A 21,535-nucleotide genomic window follows, 5' to 3' on the forward strand; every position below is an offset into this window, starting at 1 on the left:
CAATACTTTTCACTAGTCAGTGATTGACAGTTTTATTGGTCCAGACACACAGGTTTGTGGTGGATTGTTATTAACATTATTTAACACCAGCAGGTAGCAATCTAAAAATAATGCCACTCAAAAAAAAGTCAGGGCTACTGTACAATATGGCTTCTAAACATGCAGTAGTTTCCTGATAATTGTGATCAAGAAAATAAGACTAGATTTATCAGCTCAGATCTAGTCTCTCTATTGATTAAACTCATATTGGGTGCGTTGTACAGGCTGCCTGTCCTGCACAGTTCACTTCTTAGTTAGCTGCCGTTCAACATTTCACCACTACCGTGAAGCAGAAGTTGTAAATATAAAGGGGTTTTTACCTTTCAGGCGTCCAGATGCAGCTTTCCAACAAACCACTCCTTCATGCAAAAGTTTCCTCTTTGCTTTCAGCATGTCTATTTTGCGGAAGACCTTTCCATTCTTGAGCTTGGCTATCGACTTGAGTTCCATCCGATTCCCAATCTCCTTCAAGCGCCGAGCTTTCTCATGCTCGCTCACCTTCTCGTCCACCTGAGTTATTGTGTCCTTTATCAGGAGCAATGCCTTGGTCAGCTCTTCGTGATCCTCCGAGCCAGCTTCGAAAGACAAAGGAATGTTCATCAGACTCTGGGCTGCATACCATCTGGAATCTCCATTTGAGGGGTGGAAACTCTCATTTATTTACTTCTCCCAATAACCACAATGTCAATCAGTCTCCTGTTTCAGATTTCCCCTCAGGAGAGAAAAGTGGTGTCATACATGGGAGGAGTGGAAAGGGGAATAAAAAGCAGACACAGGAAGAGGTGGGTGTTATTGGACCTGGTGGAGTATGGGGCCAAGCAGAGATTGGTAAAGTCAGTGGGCTGTTCCATTTGGGTTGGGGGCTTGGATCAGGTCAGAGGGAGCAACTCCCCTGCAGGTCGGGGGTTGGAAGCAGAGAATACAGTGAAGGGGGTGGGGGAATCTTTGTGCGGGGAGCAGGGGGGGGGGGTAATGCTCCCATGATGTCTGGAGTGTGTGGGGGAGGGAGGGTCCCGTGCTGAGATCAATCTGGGTATTTAATATAGTTACACTGAAGTTAGAAGGTTTTATTTCTTCCAGTTCTTTAAGAGTAACACTGGCAGAATTATCCAAAGTTAGCAATTTAATAGCCTTGTCGGATGGTCCCCAGGGCAACGCAATCGCCCAGGGGAAGTTACACTTCTGGACAATTGCGCCGAAAATAGTTTCCTGGGAATTGTGGCACAGTGGTTAGCACTGGTGCCTCACAGCGCCAGAGACCAGAGTTCTATTCTGGCCTCGGGTGACTGTCTATGTGGAGTCTGCATGTTCTCTCCATGTCTGCGTGGGTTTCCTCCGGGTGCTCTGGTTTCCTCCCACAGTTCAAAGATGTGCGGGTTAGGTGGATTGGCCATGCTAAATTCCCCCTTAATGTCCAAAGATGTGTAGGTTAGATTAAGGGGTAATTAGGATAGGGTGGGGGAGTGGACCTAGATGGGGTGCTCTTTCAGTAGGTTGGTGCAGACTCGATGGGCTGAATGGCCTCCTCCTGCACTGTTGGGATTCCAACTTTGAAGAGGATTTCCCCAGCGCACTTTAGGCGTAACCCCCAAATCAGACGCTGGGGAGACCGAAGTTGCAACCCAATATTGGAACCCAGCGGGGCCAACATCTCACTGGATATTCTGTAAATAGAGGGTCAAAAACTTTTGGGGCAACAAGGGCCCTGGAAAAGAACGAGTTTAAAAGTAGGAAACAATGCAGTGAATCTCGACTTTAACAACGCAGAGGAACAAGGGTCAAAAAAAAAAATGTGGAATTTGAAGTTGATGAAAAAAGTCTTGGAGCAGCAACGATCACAACAGTGCCTTGCTGTGGGGAAAACGAGGAACTTGTGATAGAGGAAGAGGGTTGGGCTCATCAAAATGCTGTTCCAAACATGAAGGAAGGCCGACATAACCCAGTTACATAACCAATATCATCTCGCCTTGCTCTATTTTCAAAACGCACAGTAGAACAAGGCAACCTATCTCCTCTACAAAAGTTTTTTTAAAAATATATATTACAAACATGTATCAAAACAGGTTACAAAACAGATAAACATCCTGGGAAACATACTTCCCATCAATCAACTATACAGTCTGTACAGATTTATCCTTCCCCCCCCCCCCCCACCCCACCACCACCACAAACTGCTCCTCAAACACCTTTTCCCAAATCCCCCTGCTGAGCCCCTTAACTCCTATTTTATCTTCTCTAACCGCAAGTCGTCGTACAGGTCACCTAGCCAAGCCGTTACCCCCGGTGGCGATGCCGACCGCCACTCCAGCAAAATTCGTCGCCATGCAATCAGAGAGGCGAAGGCCAAGACATCGGCCTTCCTCCTCTCCACGAGCCCCGGCTTCTCCGAAACCCCAAATATCGCCACCAAAGGGTCCGGGTCCATCGCCTCCTCCACTGTCTTGGCTAAGACCGCGAACACTCCCACCCAGAATCTTCCCAATTTATCACAACCCCAAAACATGTGCGCGTGATTCGTTGGCCCCCACCCACACCTCTCACACTCACCTGCTACCCCCTGAAAGAACCCACTCATTCTCGCCCGATTCATATGCACCCTGTGCATCACCTTAAACTGTATTAGGCTCATCCTTGCACATGGAGGTCCCGTTTACCCTATGCAGTGCCTCACTCCATACTCCCCAATTGATCTCCCCTCCCAACTCCACTTCCCATTTCTCGTTGATCTTCACCACCTGCTCCCCTCCCTGCTCCCCCAGCCACTTGTATATATCCCCAATTCTTCCCCCCCCTTCCACACCCGGATCAAGCAGTCGCTCCAGCAGGGTGTAACCCGGCAACCTAGGGAACGTCCTCCAGACATTTCGCGCAAAGTCCCTAACCTGCAGAGAACTCAACTCCCCCCTCGGCAGCTCGACCCTCTCCCTTCCTCCAAATACAAATCCCTCGCCTTGATCAGCCCCATTTCCCTCCACCTCCTGTATACACTACTCCTCTACGGGAGTTAACTGAATGCTTCTGCACACCGACATACCTTCAGTATTCTGAATAATCCTCTCCACCAGGACAGGATATTTAGTTATACGTTGAGTGACCAGTAAAATGCATTCCTGCACTCCAAGACGTCTCACCACAGAGTAATTATTTAATTTCTGGAAAAGAAGAAATGTGACAGAGTGAGAGGTGCCTTTTTTCAAAAAGGTTTTAAGATTTTCCTGGGTGGGGAACTGGATTGTGCAGCTACCGGTGTGTTCCTGTAGAGTACGCACCTTGATTAGATTCTGGAACTTCTTGTTCTGCTGGTACATTTCTTTGTAATAATTCACTGCCTCGTTGTGCTGACCACAGAAATCCCCATACTGCGCCTTCATTTCCTCTCCAGATTCACCTGAAAACTGAGGCAAAATACATTGGTGAACACCACAAAGAAATGTTTTGACAGGATTACATCGTTAACAAACCGGTACATTTTTTTTTGTTGTTGCACGTATTAATTTTTGACAAGGAATAACAGCGTTGGAGAATTGGACATTTTCTCCTTTCCAGGACTCGGCACAAATTAGAGGCAGACACTACGAACAGCACACACCGTCCCCAAACATGGGGAGGTGAAATGAAATGAAAAGAAAAGAAAATCGCTGATTGTCACAAGTAGGCTTCAAACGAAGTTACTGTGAAAAGCCCCTAGTCGCCACATTCCGGCGCCTGTTCGGGGAGGCTGGTACGGGAATTGAACCGTGCTGCTGGCCTGCCTTGGTCTGCTTTCAAAGCCAGCGATTTAGCCCAGTGTGCTAAACCAGCCTGCACCAGATAGATTTTTTACGGGATGTGGTGTCGCTGGCACGGCCAATCTCTGCTGCCCATTCCCAATTGTCCTTGAACAGGGTGTTTTACCATTGGGCCATTTCAGAGGGCTGTTAAGAATCAGCGACATTGCTGTCACATGTAGGCAGACCAGGTAAGGATGGCACATTTTGTTCTCTGAAGGACATCCAGATGGGTTTTTACGACAATCGATGGTCACCGTTACACTATTGATTCTACAGCATCACCCTGGGTCTCTAGATTACTAATCCAGTGACAACGCCACTACATGGTACATCCTCCCCCCCAACCAAAAAAAAATGAGATCCAGTAAAGCTCTCTCTACGTAACCACAAGGTGTGACAGAGCTACAAGTTATACTCCTCCTAAAAGACAGCGAAGGACTTTCCTATTTCCTGCATCAGTCACCATTGGGCTTTTCTCAAGCGAGAAGGAGAAGAGGTTGGATAGGCTGGGACTTTTTTCCCTGGAGTGTAGGAGGCTTGGGGATGATCTTATTGAAATGTATAAAATAATGAGGAGCATCGATAAGGTAGACAGTCGATATCTTTTCCCAAAGGTTGAGGAGTCTAGAACTAGGGGGCTTAGGTTTAAGGTGAGAGGGGAGAGATACAAAAAGAGAACGGAGGGAAAATTTCTTCGCAGAGGGTGGTGAGCATCTGGAACGAGCTGCCAGAGGCAGTGGTAAAGGTGGGTATAATCTTTTCCTTTATAAAACAGTTAGACAGTTACATGGGTAGGGAGGTAAGTGGGACTAGCTTAGTGATAGAAACTGGGTGCCATGGACTAGCTGGGCCGAAGGGCCTGTTTCCATGCTGTAAACATCTAGGACTATGATTAGTATAAGATTAGAGGCCAGTTTTGTGCTCAGAAACCACCTCTGAGGAATTAAGAGACTCTACACAACTTGTTCCATGCAAGATCTGATACATTAAAATATTGATCAAACCAACAATAGGCATGAAACCAAAAGGCCAAGAGCTATGACACAGAATTTTGCTTTCACAATTTGAAGGCCCCACTCACGGGTCTACACGGGGGGGGAGGAGGAGAGAAGAGAGAGAGAGCACTGTGGATAGCACAATTGCTTCACAGCTCCAGGGTCCCAGGTTCGATTCCGGCTTGGGTCACTGTCTGTGCGGAGTCTGCACGTTCTCCCCGTGTCTGCGTGGGTTTCTTCCGGGTGCTCCAGCTTCCTCTCTCAGTCCAAAGATGTGCAGGTTAGGTGGATTGGTCATGATAAATTGCCCTTAGTGTCCAAAATTGCCCTTAGTGTTGGGTGGGGTTACTGGGTTATGGGGATAGGGTGGAGGTGTTGACCTTGGGTAGGGTGCTCTTTCCAGGAGCCGGTGCAGACTCGATGGGCCGAATGGCCTCCTTCTGCACTGTAAATTCTATGATAAAATATATTATGTTCGTGATAAAGGACTAATTTGCTCTGTTTTATTAACTCTTCACCTGAAGGCACTGCCTCACATTGATACAGTTCCATGAAGACCAAGAGTTTGTGTCTTTTCCTCCAGTGGTTCGTTACTGCGATCCTACATTGTGGAAGATGGTGATCAGGAACGCGAGGTCATGCTGACCCTTTTTTCTCCTTAACTTGAGGGTGTCTAATTGGCCTAAACACCTTTCACAGCATCTCAAAGCACGGTCAGTTTAGAACGGTGAGGCCAACTGCAGCACCCACACCAAGAGGTCAGTGGAATCAATGCTTTAGTTTCCCAAATGCAAACCTAAAAGACACACAAGCAGCAGCTGCCCAACATCATGGAGCAAAAGAGGGTTTTAGCCTGCATTAATTTCTGGTAGTAAATAGCAGGTTACAAATATGTATCACTTGACAGGTTAGATGTGTGCACTGTATTCGCCAAAAAAAAAAAAACAGCTTCCCTTGGGAACGTCAAAAAATGCTTATTGAAGTCAGAGTTGTACAAAACAGACATCAATAACTTGGTCCACTTCACTGTGATAAGGGGTAATGGCAAGGCAGTACATTAATTTGGAAGAACACCACTGTAAACTACTCAGTTCCTTTTAGTACCTTGCTAAAAATTACGTACATTAAAATCATTCCTAGCTCCCACTATTCTGCGTGTAGAAACTGCAGCCTGCAAAGGATTAAGATCCTTTTATTTACTATATCATCACAAGGGGTCGCACAGGTGAGGATTTCTTGGGGGAAATGACAGGCGCGTGTTCAGAATCAGCCCATACCCCAACTCTCTGGTCCAGGGGCCTCAACTGCTTCAATGGTTCATCATCCTCTCTTGCAGTAACTCAGCACGGACTGAACAACAATGGCCCTTGCCTCCCTACCTGTTGCGTGAGGAGATCACCAATTCGCTGGATGAGGTAATTCTGTTCGCTCCCTTCCTCTAAGGAATCCTGCCGCCTCCCCTTCATCCGGGAGAAGAAGACTCTGTGGATTTCCAGGAGTTGGTGTAAGCAGGGAAAGATTCTGCGCCCGTCACTGTCCTGAAGCTCCTCTATTCCCCGATCGTATACGTGCAGCATGATTTTCAGAGTTCGAAGGTGATGCATCTCTGTCTGCATTAGCTCTGAAGAACAACAACAGATTGAAGTTAGTAGATAGGCAGAAAACATTGTGCGGCAAGTTGCACAAATTGTTTCCGCCGCGGTCAATCTAAAGTTCTCCGCTCGTTTGCACCTCCATTTTTTATTCAGCTCTGGGCAATAAAGTCTTGAGCACTCTTCCCATCTCGCCTTGCTTTTACAGCCAGAAAGAGCACCGGCAGAGCAAAGTTGAGTCCCTAGGAGATTCGGTAACTAGATTAGGGGCAACATGGTGGCACAGTGGTTAGCACTGCTGCCTCACAGCACCAGGGACCCAGGTTCAATTCCAGCCTTGGGTGACTGTGTGTGGGGGGGGGGGGGTTAAATAATCTTTATTAGTGTCACAAGTAGGCTTACATTAACACTGCAATGAAGCTCCTGTGAAAATCCTCTAGTCGCCACACTCCAGCGCCTGTTCGGGTACACAAGAGGGACAATTCAGAATGTCCAATTCACCCAACAAGCACGTATTTCTTGCACTTCCTTCACATGTCTGCATGGATTTGCTCTGGGTGCTCCAATTTCCTCCCAAAGATATGCAGGTTATGTGAGGTTATGGGGATAGGGTGGGGGAGTGGGCCACGATAGGGTGCACACTCGATGGGCTGAATGGCCTTCTTCTGCACTGTAGGGAGCCTATGTCTAGGGAGTGGATTGGATGGATTTGTTTATTGCCATATGTACCAAGGTACAGTGAAAAGTATTTCACTGCGAGCAGCTCAAAAGATCATTAAGTACATGAAAATAAATTAAAAGAAAGAAAATACATAATAGGGCAACACAAGGTTCACAATGTAACTGCATAACACCAGCATCGGGTGAAGCATACAGGGGTGTAGTGTTAATGAGGTCAGTCCATAAGAGGGCAGTTTAGGAGTCTGGTAACAGCGGGGAAGAAGCTGTTTTTGAGTCTGTTCGTGCGTGTTCTCAGACTTCTGTATCTCCTGCCCGATGGAAGAAGTTGGAAGAGTGAGTAAGCCGGGTGAGAGGGGTCTTTGATTATTCTGCCCGCTTTCCCCAGGCAGCGGGAAGTGTAGATGGAGTCAATGGATGGGAGGCAGGTTCGTGGGGTGATCTAGGCTTTGGAGCTCTGTGCACATGTTTTGCTGCAAAGCGAAATTTTGGGGTGATGCAAAGGGACGCACGTTTTAATTCAATATCACAGTTTCAGCTCCAACAATGGCTCATTAAAGCACACGACAGCCAGGGTGGAAATGAACCTTGCACATGTTGTGAACTCTAGTTGATCTATGCGGAATTAGCTAATCTGGGCAAAGGAAGTGGGAGAGGCGACAAAGATGCTAGAATTGGTCCCGGTGCCTTTGAAACAAGGCAAGTGAACCCAGTCTGGTGACTGCTGTCAGAAAAGATATTGAAACAGATGTCAGGTACGGACAGGGCCAAACAGGATTATGATAACCTTGATTATGAGCTGACCAAGCTGCTCTCAGGAAGAGTCATACAGACTTGAAACGTCAACGGGTTCTCCTTCTCTCTCCACAGATGTTGCCAAACATGCTGGATCTTTCCAGCATTCGCTGTTTTTATTTAGCTTTTCAGGCGTCCACAGTATTTTGGTTCTGAAATTGTCTGATACACAAATGTTCAAGATCACACACTGGCCAAGTGTTTGGAGGTGTGGGGGTTGGTGTTTGGTAGTCATGGAACTGCATTGCAATAAGAGTCAATGCTTTCAGGAGACTGGGGAGAAACTAGGGGCAGAATCACAATCATCAGCTGAAAATCTCCCCACGTTGGGGAGACTTACACGAAAGCTCACACCCAGCCTCGACTGCCAGAGATGGACGTCACTCGCAGCCCAATGATCTTTTAATTAACAGCAAACTATTAGGTGCGTGCATATGAAATCTAAATATAATTCACCAGGCAGGAGAGGCTCCACATTGGAAGTAAGTGACAGTTAAACTTTAACCCATGGTTAAAATAATGGTCTCACGTCAGATGTGATTCAATTCACCAAGTCCCTCCAGAAATTAGGCTCACTGGCTTCTCCCCCACTGGAATTGGAGCAGGCACTTAAACTCACTGAGCAGACATCAGTTGCTGGAATCCAAAGTACAAATAGAAAATGTTCGAAAAACTCAGCAGGTCTGCCAGCCTCTGAGGGAGGAACATCATTAATGTTCTATAACAATCTTTATTAGTGTCACAAGCAGGCTTACATTAACACTGCAATGAAGTTACTGTGAAAATCCCTTGGTCATCACACTGAGGGAGAATTCAGAATGTCCAATTCACCCAACAAGCACGTTTTTGGGACCTGTAGGGGGAAACTGGAGCACCCGGAGGAAACCTACGCAAACACGGGGAGAACGTGCAGACTCCGCAAGGACAGTGATCCAAGCCAGGAATCAAACCCGGGTTCCTGCCCCTGTGAAGCAACAGTGCTAACCATCATATTACCTTGCCGCCCACTGTTTTAAGTCCAATATGACTGCTTCGAACTCCCTTCTTCACGGAACAACAAGACTGATGTACAGGGCACGCAGACGAGAGAGGCTGCGGCGAAAGGGGCAATTTTCTTACCGTATATCACATCCTGCCTTTTGATCACTTCTTTGCTCTGTTTCTTTGCATATGCCTGGTCCACTGCAAGACTCCATGATTCAGCCTCAAAGTCCTGGCCGTCGGCCTCCAACTCTGCCTTCAGAGAAGCGTAAATGGTATCTGAACCAGGAGGGGGTGGGGGAAAAATTTGGTTAGCCATGACATCTTTCTCCCCGTCTCAAAACAACTTTTACAGAAAACACACGGCTTCCTGGTCTCACTCTTTGCTCATAACCAATTAGAAGAGAGAGAGAGAGAGAGAGAGAGAGAGAGAGAGAGAGAGAGAGAGAGAGAGAGAGAGAGAGAGAGAGGAGCTCCCATCATCCAACTGCAGGGACCGAGGCTCCCACCCCACTGAGGTTGTGGGTTTGGAAGTGGTTTGCAAGTTCCTGACCGCCTGTCCACACTGGAATCAACAATGTTAGCTCTCATCAGCACATCCTCCAATTGACCTCACTCCCCTCTGCCCCATTTTCCAGCTCCTACCAGTCACCTATGTGGTTTTAAAAAAGAAAACACGATTGAAGCAAGCGAGGTGTTTTTTTTTGGGCAATTCAGTCTCCAATATGGAATCTCGCCCAATGGGAAGAGCAGTTCAAAGCGGTGATAGCTTTCTTCAGCCTTTGTGCAAATGGCGTGAGCAGCTCGACACAATGGTCGCTGTACTGTACTGTCCTCAATCAAACCATCCCCTTACCTTCTGCCACAAGGGACTCAGCAGATGACGAAGACAGACTTGGAGTTTCCTCGGCACAGGACTTGCTTTTTGGGATTCCATTCTCCACCTCCTGCTCCATCACCCCTGCTGTTATTCTGCATCATGAAATAAAAGTACGTGTCCATGTTAGAGATACTGGATTAGGTGCTACAGTAGGTTACAGCACAAATTTCCTTCACCTCTGCAGCCAAATCAAGGTCTGACGCAGCTGGATAAAAAGGCCCAGAATGAAATTTATTTGGCAATGTCAATTTAGTGTCTCGGTAGAGAAAGGAGTATTTTTGATGCAGATTTTACTGTTGCACCACGTTTTGCTGTCACTAATTAAATTCACTTAGCTGCCAAGACTAGATCAGATTAGATGCCAAAAAATGTTATTTTATGCTTTCAGCCTGCAATTCAGTCTGGAGATCCGATGTTCTCTGTGAGATGGATTTGAGGGATTTAGCTGGTGATGTTGTGTGGTCTCTGGTTTTGAGGTAGAGCTGATGCAGAACAGGTGATAATGAAATGTGGTTCAATGGCAGTACAAAATGTTTCGCAATAATTTAACTGTACAAGATTAAAGTACCCCAATCTGCAGGAACATTTTAATAAATCAGATACCTGGGGCTTTACCAGTTCACCAATGTGAGCATTATCGAACAGTGTATTAAGTCGTGCTAACCCGTGATTAGTGATGCTATTAGCACTGGCTGAAGATGGTTGGGAAGGTCGCCTTGGTGGAATGGTCATGCCGATACTCTGCACAGCGCCAGGTGTGCCATCCGTGACCAACAACGGGCACCGTGGCTGCTCCTTCGCTGAAGACGCTGAAACAGAACGCAAGGAGTCAGAAAACAAGTCTGACGCTGCCCCACTAGCTTTCCCTCCTTCCCTCCCCTTCACCCCTCAAACCATGCTTCCTCTAAACCTCCAGCCCTGCCCCCTTCAGTCCTGCACCTCTGGGGTTCAGTAGATTCCTACAACAAGATCAAGCTCGACTGTGAAGCTGCTCATGATGGAACAGCTTACTGATAACTCGATGTCTGTTTTGCACATTAAAAATGGCTATTTAGGGTTAAGGAGTTACAGAGCAAAGTGACATTCATGGAACGGTACCTCAGCAGTAAATAGCACCTTCAAAAAGGAGGGGGAGGGAAGAGAAACCCTCAGACTTGGTTTCAAACCCAACCTTGGAATGGAAATGTGCTCTGTTGACTGCCAAGAATCCCCTCAGCTCACTACCTGGGTGGGCATGGTTCCACAGGACAAAACTTTAAAAAAAAATTTAGAGTACCCAATTAATTGTTTTTCCAATTAAGGGGCAATTTAAGTGGCTAAACCCACGCAAATACGGAGAGAATGTGCAAACAGCGACCCAGAGCCGGGATCGAACCTGGGACCTTGGCGCCGTGAGGCAGCAGGGCTAACCCACCGAGCCACAATGCTGCCCTCCACAGCACAAAACTACATGCAAATTTGACATGGGCCATAAATCTCACTCAGGCCACAGCATGGATCTTGGGGGATAATTTGTGTGTGGGGAGGGGGCTGAGACACATCGGACAGAACTCTATGAATAAAACCCCATGTCTGTACCTGACCCCGAGTGTCTAAAACTGGAGTGAACATCACCTAAACAGGAAAAAAAAAAACCCTTCCATACTGTTGTAATCTGTTATCACACAGGGCAGCACAACCTGAGGCTGCCTGGAGTCAAGATGTAATATGCTCCCGTAATCAGTAGTGCCTGACAGCTGTGAGGCTACAACCTCATGCTCATTAATACTGCAGCCCCTGTGACTGCTCAGAGCAGAATGACCTGAGTTAGACATTTGCCTCGGAGGAGAGTGATGCACGATACACTGTAAGCAATCACATTTTGGCAATTTTAAAAACTCTAGCAGAAATTTGGCACCAACCACAGGATCATTCACAACTTTCCCTTCAAACGATCCCACCTCACTTGTACACCTTTTATTTTGCAATATGGCATTACAAACTTGATAAAGCACCCAGGACATTAGGCACAAAGGTGCTGTATATCAACTTAATAATAGGTCTTGTGGCACAATGGCTGGCATCCCTCCCTGAGCCAAAAGCTCCAGGCTTATTTCCCACCCCAGGATTTGATGGTCAAGGAAGATGCACCCATAACGCAGCCAACAAGGTTGAGTATCAACCTGCAAAATCCTTCCAACACGCCAACAGCAGGCGGTTCAGAGCAGAGAGATGGCTGGTCAGAAATGCTTTGTACGGAGAGGCATCCTGCAAGCTACAAGACTCAGGCAACAGGACTTGTTCCAGGAAAACCCTCCCTACGGGAGCAGGGGAAAGTCTGCCTTATGCACTACTTGTGTGGGAAGAGAAACAACAGCTTAATGGTGCTTTCCCATGACAGTGTCCAGAGAGTCGGGATGAAGTGACCTCCCTCCAAGACCACAAGTGGCTGCGTTGGTGCAGCGATGAGGATCGGCAGTTCTAGGAACTTACCAAATACCATCTTATGGTTAAGAAATGGGCAATGGGAATGATGGGACCAAACAAGCAGCCGCTTTTTATTTCTTTATTCTTTCACGGGATGTGGGCATTGCTGGCTGGACTAGTATTGCTTGTTCATCCCCAATTGTCCTTGAACTTGGTGGCTAGGCCATTGTAAAGAACAGGCAGGCAGATTGCTGAGGGTCTGGATGCACATGTTGGCCAGGCCATTGAAGGACAGCAGATTTACTTCCCTAAAAGATCAGATGGGTTTTTACAACAATCTACGATAACTGTCATGGTCACCATTACCGAGACTAGTTTTATAGTCTTGATTTATTAACCAAATTAAAATTTCACCAGCTACTATGGTGGTATTTGAACCCATATCCTTGGAGCACTGTTACACAGATGGTTTAAAATCTGGAATCTAACTAGAAGCTGTTGTATTATGTGCAACATAAAATGACAATTGTTACAGTGCAGAAGACAGCCATTTGGCCAGTCCTGTCTGCACGCCTCTCAAAGTGAGTACTGAAGCTACTGCCATTCCCCTGCTTTCTCCCCATTACCCTGCACAATCTCTCTTTTCAGATGCCAGACCTAATTCCATTTTGAATGTTCTGATTGAACCTGCCCCCTCCACACTTTCAGACCCCAATCACGCGCTGCGTGAAAGTTTTGTCCCGTCGTTTTAGCTTCTTTTGCCAATTGCGTCAAGTCGATGCGGTTCATCCCAATCTACACTGTCTAGACCATTCATGATTTTGAATGCCTCCACCAAATATCTGTCTTCTCTTTTTCAAGGAATACAGTCCCAACTTCTCCAGTCTAACGTCATAACTGAAGTGCCTTGCCCTTGGAAGCACTCATGAATCTTTTCTGAAAGCTCTCCAATGCCTTCACACCTTTTCTAAATGGGACACAATATTTCAGCTGGGGTCAAACTAGCAACTGATACAAGTTCAACATAACATCTTTGCTCTCGTCCGCTATATCTCTATTAACAAAGCCTAGGTTACTGTATGTTTTATTAATCGTAGAATCACTACAATGCAGGAGGCCATTTAGCCCATCGAGTCTGCACCGATCCTCTAACACCTTACTTAGGCACACACCCCAACCCTTACCCCGTAACCCCAACTAACCTTTTGGACACCAGGGGAAAATTTAGCATGGCTAATCTACCTTACATGCACATCTCTGGATATGGGAGGAAACCCAAGCAGTTAGGGGGAGAATGTGCAAACGTCCACACAGTCACCCACGGTCACAATTGAACCCGGGTCCCTGGCGCTCCACTTGTGCACCCAGGTCCTCTGTTCCTATATTCCTTTCAGAGCTGTATCCTTCATTTTATACTATTTATGTTCTTCAAACCAAAATAAATCACTTCACATTTCTCCACATTAATCTGTTACTTTGTCTGCCAGTCTACCAATTTGTCAGTTGTGGATTGTAAAATAGAGTAGAGATATAAATGGAATATTTTCTGGTTGGCAGGCCGAATGACCAGCAGGGTACCGCAAGGGTCAGTACTTAGGCCTCAGCAGTTCACAATCTATATCAATGATTTGATGTGGGGACCAAACACAATATTTCCAAGTTTGCTGATGGCACAGACTCGAGTGGGAATGAGAGTGTTGAGGAACACGCAAAGAGGCTTCAAGGGGATTTAGACAGGCTAAGTGAGTGGGCAAGAACAAGACAGATGGAAACATAATAGAGAAAAATGGAAAGTTATCCACTTTAGTATGAAAAATGGAAATATAGAGTTTTGCTTAAATGCGGGAAGAGGCTGAAGTCCAAAGAGAACTGAGTGTTCTTGTTCTGAAGTTACTGAAAGCCAACATGCAGGTGCAATAAGCAACTAGCAAGATAAAGCATATGTTAGCCTTTTTTGCAAGGGGTAAGAAAGCCTTGCTGCAGCTGTACAGAGCCTTGTTGAGGCCACACCTGGTGTACTGTGTGCACCTTATTGTGGTCTCCTTACCAAAGGAAGTTTTTTTTAATGTGTTCATGGGACATGAGCGTCGCAGGCTGTGCCAGCATTTATTGCCCATCCATAATTGCCCTTGAGGGGGCAATTAAGAGTCAACCACATTGCTGTGGGTCTGGAGTCACATGTGGGCCAGACTAGGTAAGGATGACAGATTTCCTCCCATAAAAGGACATTAGTGAACCAGATGGTTTTTTTTCGACAATCGGGCTGGTTTAGCACAGGGCTAAATCGCTGGCTTTGAAAGCAGACCAAGGCAGGCCAGCAGCGCGGGTTCAATTCCCGTACCAGCCTCCCCGAACAGGCGCCGTAATGTGGAGACTAGGGGCTTTTCACAGTAACTTCATTTGAAGCCTACAAGAAGTGATTTTCATTTCATTGCAGTGGTTTCATGGCCATTGTTAAGACTTTTAATTCCAGATTTATATTGAATTCAAATTTCACCATCTGCAGTGGCGGGATTTGCAGGGTCTCTGGTTTACTAGTCCAGTGACAATACCACTACGCCACTGTATAGACTGGCAATAGAGGGAGTACAAAGCAAGTTCACCAGATTAAACCCTAGGTTGGCAGGATAGCCCAATGAGGGGGGATTGAGGAGACTGGACCTATGTTTTCCAGAGTAACTTAAAGGACTCAACAGGGTAGGTGCAGGAAGAACGCTTCCCCCATTTTGGAGTGGAGAGTCAAGAAACAGCGGGCACAGTCTCAGAATAAGGGCAGACCTTTTAAGACCGAAGAGAAGAGGAATTTCTTCAGTCTGGACAACATAAGGCACATGATGATTGTGGAGCTGACATCACATTAGGACAGACTAGAAATTTGGAGATGGTAAAAAAGTGGCTCTGCAATTTCAGAGCAGGGGGTTGTGGGTTGGAGGGAGCAGGGTTTACCCTGGCCTCCTCTTGACGACTCAGGGTTGAACATAGTCTCTGCCACAGCACTCAGTGCAGCTGTGAAACATGACCAGCTGAGTGAGTCACTGAGAGGCTGCTGGTGTCTTTACAACTACATCCAGCACATTGATGATCTGGGTGAGAATGTCGAAGGACCTGTCCGCAAGTTCTCACATAGCACAAAGATTATTGGGGGGGGGGTGGGGCTTGAGATGAGGAAACAGATTGCAGGCAGGACTAGATGAAACAGTGAAATGTGTCATGGATCTAGTATAGTTAAGTATCATGAGGGTAACTCCAAGCATTGCCGAGTGAAAGAAAGGTGTGTGGGTTATAATGCACAAGTCACGGGCGTCCAAGACCACTGTTGCAAGACTACTGCAAAAGAGTTTTAGGACGTACCTGTAGACAACTAAAAACACAAGAAATCATTCCACATAACATCTTGGTCAGGCACATTTTGAATACTTGGCCAAAACTGAAGCGAAAATTAATGGGAAATTTGAAATAAAAATTCTGGAACTAACCGATTTGGTTAAGAGGAATAGTTTTAATGTCTCAGGTTCATTACTCCTGTCCGCCACCCTATCACAGACCTTCTCTTTTATTCTTCCTGCTCCCTCCACACTTCTACTGTCTTAAATCTCTTACAATTCTATCTTTCGAGTCTAAAAGCCGTTGTTCCCCCAACACAAACCCCATTCACTAACCCAGATTCCAGCCCTCACCCTAACTCCTGCGACAACTTTTAAGGGCGAAAGAAGAGTTTCCTGGACTTTCTCTCCCCCCCCCCCCCCCCCCCCCCCCCCCTTTATTGCAGCTTCAGTGGGCTGCGTAACTGCTTGGCGAGGCTGGGAGGGGGCAGATGTTGTGTGACATTCAACCCCTTGCTGGTACAAGACAGGCTTGATGGGCCAGCTGGCCATTCATCAGTCCTTTCTCTCAGGTTGGTGGGGAGAACAGTAGGGAGATTGAAAACAATCATCTCCCCCATTTCATCAACATAGAAGTAACTCACCGTGCTGGGCAATGCTCTGGGAGCCTCTAGTATGCTTCTGCTGGGAATCCTTTTGCTGTTGGAACAAAGAATAAATTGCTGACTGCATAATGTATCAATTTACTGGTTCCAATATACGAGCGCCTGCCAGATCGTTAGATCTCAGTGTTAAGTTTTCTAGTTCACCATCACTGTTACCATAGACGACCGAATGATTTTTACAATAATAGCAGAGCTTTCTATGGGTATCTGCTGCATTCTTTTGGAAATTAACATTTTTCCAAACCTCCAGGAGACTACACTTTGTAACATTTACTTGGGATCTCCAGAGAGGCGTCAATATTTACTGATGTTTGACTATTTATTAAGAGTGGGCTTCACATCGACATTTTTTTTTTAAAGTTACGAAGGAATTTAGTAAAATGAGTAGTGAAAAGACTCTCTTCACTTAGTGATGGAATTTAAAAATCATCGGGAGAGAGGGAGTGTTTAGGTGAAATTTCTTTATGCAAAGAGTTGCTTGGAGTTGTCAGAACTCTTTGCTGCAGACAATAGTCGAGGCAGTTTGGGCAGCACAGTAGCACAAGTGATTAGCTCTGTGGCTTCACAGCACCAGGGTCCCAGGTTCAATTCCCTGCTGGGTCACGGTCTGTGCAGAGTCTGCACGTTCTCCCTGTGTCTGTGGGGGTTTCCTCCGGGTGCTCCCTCCGGGTGCTCCGGTTTCCGCCCACAGTCCAAAGACGAGCAGGTTAGGTGGATTGGCCATGCTAAATTGCCCTTAAGTGACCAAAAAAGGTTAGATGGGGTTATTGGGTTACAGGCATAGGGTGGACGTGAGGACTTAAGTGGGTCGGTGCAGACTTGATGGGCCGAATGGCCTCCTTCTGCACTGTATGTTCTATGTTCAGAGACCACTGCATTACAGCGCAGAAAGTTCTTGGAGCAGAAAACACATCAGTACAAAATAGAGCCAGGAGATTGGTTTCAGATTGCTCTAAAAGCAAAAAGAGCTGGTGACAGCATGATGGGCTGAATGGACTCCCTCCATGGAGTAACTGTTACAGAGGCAGAGGGGATACACCAGGCTGACAGCAATACTGGGGATCAGAGAGTCGGGATACAGTCCCCACTGCAGCACGGTAGCATGGTGGTTAGCATAAATGCTTCACAGCTCCAGGGTCCCAGGTTCGGTTCCCGGCTGGGTCACTGTGTGCGGAGTCTGCACGTCCTCCCCGTGTGCGCGTGGGTTTCCTCCGGGTGCTCCGGTTTCCTCCCACAGTCCAAAGATGTGCGGGTCAGGTGGATTGGCCATGCTAAATTGCCCGTAGTGTCCTAAAAAGTAAGGTTAGGGGGGGGGGGGGGTTGTTGGGTTACGGGTATAGGGTGGATACATGGGTTTGAGTGGGGTGATCATTGCTCGGCACAACATCGAGGGCCGAAGGGCCTGTTCTGTGCTGTACTGTTCTATGTTCTATGTTCTAACTTGTGATCCCCAAACATCTCAAATTTATTAGAACACAGAAAAGTAACAAAATAATTAATGGATCACTTCACAGCTGGGAGGCCCACCCAAATATTTACTTATTCCGAAAGACTGCAATTCACAGTGTGTACAGCTGTAGAACACTGCGCCTAGAGAGAAAGGCACTAAATAATGTCGTACCTGGTTGTAAATGCTTCAGGTTCAATGCCTTGGCCTATATTTTAGGCAGCTAATCTCAGGCGCAGAAATAGGTTTGCGGGGGGGGGGGGGGGGGGGCAAAGGGTTCCGAGGCCCCTGGTTTAGGCAGAGAGCAGTGGGAGAAAGAAAGTGAACCACGGATCTGCAACTGCACATTAAGGACTGCAGCAGTTCAAGAAGGCAGCTTGCCAGCACCTTCGCAAGAGCAATTAGAGATGCACAATAAACGTTGGCCTAGCCAGCGATCCCATAAATTAATAAAAAGAAAACTTGATGGGGCCAGGGATCAGATAAGAAACAGCACGGGGGAAAAACAGCCCGGACTTTCAATGACTAGCTTGCAAGTACATGACTTTTCCCCCATCTTAGCCCCACATAACTATCCCAGCTTGGATATATTCAGGACAAAATGTACTTTTGAAAGAAAGGAACATAAATGAAACCTCCCTACTCTTCTTGCAGCCTTAAATGAAAATGCGTTTCAATTTGGCCTTGAAGACATCTAAACAACTTCCCCCGCGTATACTGCTTTCCTTAATAAGCTGTTCCAAAGACTTATCACCGTCTCAAGTAATTTCCTGCAACAGTGGGGGATGAAAGTCTCGCCTCCCTGTAAGCTTCAAAGGGTTAGAATCATAGAATTTACAGTGCAGGAGGCCATTTGGCCCATCGAGTCTGCACCGGCCCTTGGAAAGAGTGCCCTACTTAAAGGTTCTGAACAGAACAAAGTTATTTCAGTTCCAAACCAAAGCGGACTGTATTGAAGTCCACACCGCAGGCTTCCCCAGAATTCTGCACCCAGTTGGTAGACTCAAGAGAAAGGCTGGTGCGAGAGAGGGACATCGTGCTGCTGGAGTAGGGACTGCTTCACTGGAGGTTAGGGATAAGGTGGGGAGCTTTACTCCGCACTGAACCCATCAAAGGTTCTGACCTGGGAATGCTTGATGAAACATTACAATTAACACTGTCGAATTGGCTTGGAGCTGGGAGTGACCTTTACCAGACTATGAAAACTACTGCTGATTTCTCAGCACCATGTCAAGTATTTAAGGTTTAGAACAGTAACGGGCTTAATCTAAAGCACCAGCTGTGTGTCTGTGGGTGCGTAGGTTTCTCTGTGTATTTAAGCACAGAGTGATTGAAGTTGAAAGGGATGGGAGGGGAGAAAGATCAGATAATGACTACAATCAGAGTGTTTTAAGTGCATATAAATAAACGGACTGTGCTCCAAGTCACTTATGCAGCTCCAGGGCTGCCCTGCAGCATTTCCTGTGGCTGGCTAATCTGAATTATAGGGCGTATTACGCTGATCTGTATTTTCCTTGGAGTGAAGGCATTGTTAACACTTTGGCGCTCCCCATTGGACTGGACCTTTGGAAAGGGCCATAGCTCTGGTAGTGCCATGGTTAGAGAAACCCACCAGCACACGGAGCTGCTGCAGGATTTACATTGCAATGTTGCTGCTGGCGCCTGTCCTAACAATCCAAATGAGGCAATACAGCTGGAGCAATGTGAAAATGAACAGCAATATTGTTTGGTCACTGCCTGACTCTTAGTTTTATTATCAACCACGGCAAATCTGCTATACTGATGTTCTAGAACTGGGCGTACAATTTTAAAATTTGCACACTATACAGAACTTCAGAAATATTGTGAACTGCGAGGATAGTGTAGAACTTCAAAAAGGACATAGATAGGTCAGTGGAACGGGTGATCAAGTAGATGAAATTTAATGCAGAGGAGTGTGAAGTGGTTTATTTTGGTAGGAAGAATGCAGACAGACACTGCATTATATACAGCTGTGAGCTCACAGAACACAGTGCCCAGTGGGTCTTCGTTAATTCTTATAGGTTGTTTCGGCCCCACCAATACTGTATCCCAGTGTTAAAGTGGTACCCCACTGGCTGTGACAGGTCAGTCACTGCATAACAGTGCATTACTGGTGAGGGCAGGTCAGTCACTGCATAACACTGGGGTAGAGATGAGTCACTGCATAACACTGGGGTAGAGAACTGGTGGGGACAGGTCTGTCACTGTATAACACTGGGGTACAGAACTGGTGGGGACAGGTCTGTCACTGTATAACACTTGGGTACAGTACTGGTGGGGATGGGTCTGTCACTGTATAACACTGGGGTACAGTACTGGTGGGAACAGGTCTGTCACTGTATAACACTGGGGTACAGTACTGGTGGGGACAGGTCTGTCACTGTATAACACTGGGGTACAGTACTGGTGGGGATGGGTCTGTCACTGTATAACACTGGGGTACAGTACTGGTGGGGACAGGTCTGTCACTGTATAACACTGGAGTACAGAACTGGTGGGGACAGGTCTGTCACTGTATAACACTGGGGTACAGTACTGGTGGGAACAGGTCTGTCACTGTATAACACTGGGGTACAGTACTGGTGGGGATGGGTCTGTCACTGTATAACGCTGGGGTACAGTACTGGTGGGGACAGGTCTGTCACTGTATAACACTTGGGTACAGTACTGGTGGGGACAGGTCTGTCACTGTATAACACTTGGGTACAGTACTGGTGGGGATGGGTCTGTCACTGTATAACACTGGGGTACAGTACTGGTGGGAACAGGTCTGTCACTGTCTAACACTGGGGTACAGTACTGGTGGGGATGGGTCTGTCACTGTATAACACTGGGGTACAGTACTGGTGGGAACAGGTCTGTCACTGTATAACACTGGGGTACAGTGCTGGTGGGGATGGGTCTGTCACTGTATAACACTGGGGTACAGTACTGGTGGGAACAGGTCTGTCACTGTATAACACTTGGGTACAGTACTGGTGGGGACAGGTCTGTCACTGTATAACACTTGGGTACAGTACTGGTGGGGATGGGTCTGTCACTATATAACACTGGGGTACAGTACTGGTGGGGACAGGACTGTCACTGTATAACACTGGGGTACAGTACTGGTGGGAACAGGTCTGTCACTGTATAACACTGGGGTACAGTACTGGTGGGGACAGGTCTGTCACTGTATAACACTGGGGTACAGTACTGGTGGGAACAGGTCTGTCACTGTATAACATTGGGGTACAGTACTGGTGGAGACAGGTCTGTCGCTGTCTAACACTGGGGTACAGTACTGGTGGGGATGGGTCTGTCACTGTATAACACTGGGGTACAGTACTGGTGGGAACAGGTCTGTCACTGTATAACACTGGGGTACAGTGCTGGTGGGGATGGGTCTGTCACTGTATAACACTGGGGTACAGTACTGGTGGGAACAGGTCTGTCACTGTATAACACTGGGGTACAGTACTGGTGGGGACAGGTCTGTCACTGTATAGCACTGGGGTACAGTACTGGTGGGGATGGGTCTGTCACTGTATAACACTGGGGTACAGTACTGGTGGGGACAGGTCTGTCACTGTATAACACTGGGGTACAGTACTGGTGGGGATGGGTCTGTCACTGTATAACACTGGGGTACAGTACTGGTGGGAACAGGTCTGTCACTGTATAACACTGGGGTACAGTACTGGTGGGGATGGGTCTGTCACTGTATAACACTGGGGTACAGTACTGGTGGGAACAGGTCTGTCACTGTATAACACTGGGGTACAGGGCTTTCACTGGGAATTACAAACATCATGCAAGGAGCATATCCAGAATATTAAAGGTTTTTATCTTCAATAAGTATTTCCTGGTGTATTTCCCAACTTCAAGTTGGAGAAAGGTCAAGTTCACAGTGCATTGACACTGACAAAGTTGAGGAAAAACAAAAAAGGGGAATCATGATGTT

General features: G+C 46.9%; 1 protein-coding gene across 6 annotated transcripts in view; it reads right to left on the reverse strand.

The window, feature by feature from the left end:
- LOC119953186 (rho guanine nucleotide exchange factor 18-like) overlaps window positions 1–21,535 on the reverse strand; it is a 257,696-nt gene that overhangs the window by 27,275 nt on the left and 208,886 nt on the right. For all 6 annotated transcript variants that reach the window (XM_038777166.1, XM_038777168.1, XM_038777167.1 and 3 more), the window contains 8 exons: window positions 16,104–16,158; window positions 10,395–10,539; window positions 9,707–9,822; window positions 8,989–9,129; window positions 6,184–6,425; window positions 3,309–3,434; window positions 3,074–3,191; window positions 360–614 (listed from right to left, as the gene is read on the reverse strand). In XM_038777166.1, coding sequence (XP_038633094.1) covers window positions 360–614; window positions 3,074–3,191; window positions 3,309–3,434; window positions 6,184–6,425; window positions 8,989–9,129; window positions 9,707–9,822; window positions 10,395–10,539; window positions 16,104–16,158 — 1,198 coding nt within the window. The remainder of the gene's footprint in view (window positions 1–359; window positions 615–3,073; window positions 3,192–3,308; window positions 3,435–6,183; window positions 6,426–8,988; window positions 9,130–9,706; window positions 9,823–10,394; window positions 10,540–16,103; window positions 16,159–21,535) is intronic.

This window comes from Scyliorhinus canicula, chromosome 18, assembly GCF_902713615.1.
Source record: "Scyliorhinus canicula chromosome 18, sScyCan1.1, whole genome shotgun sequence".
Taxonomy (NCBI): Eukaryota; Metazoa; Chordata; class Chondrichthyes; order Carcharhiniformes; family Scyliorhinidae; genus Scyliorhinus; species Scyliorhinus canicula.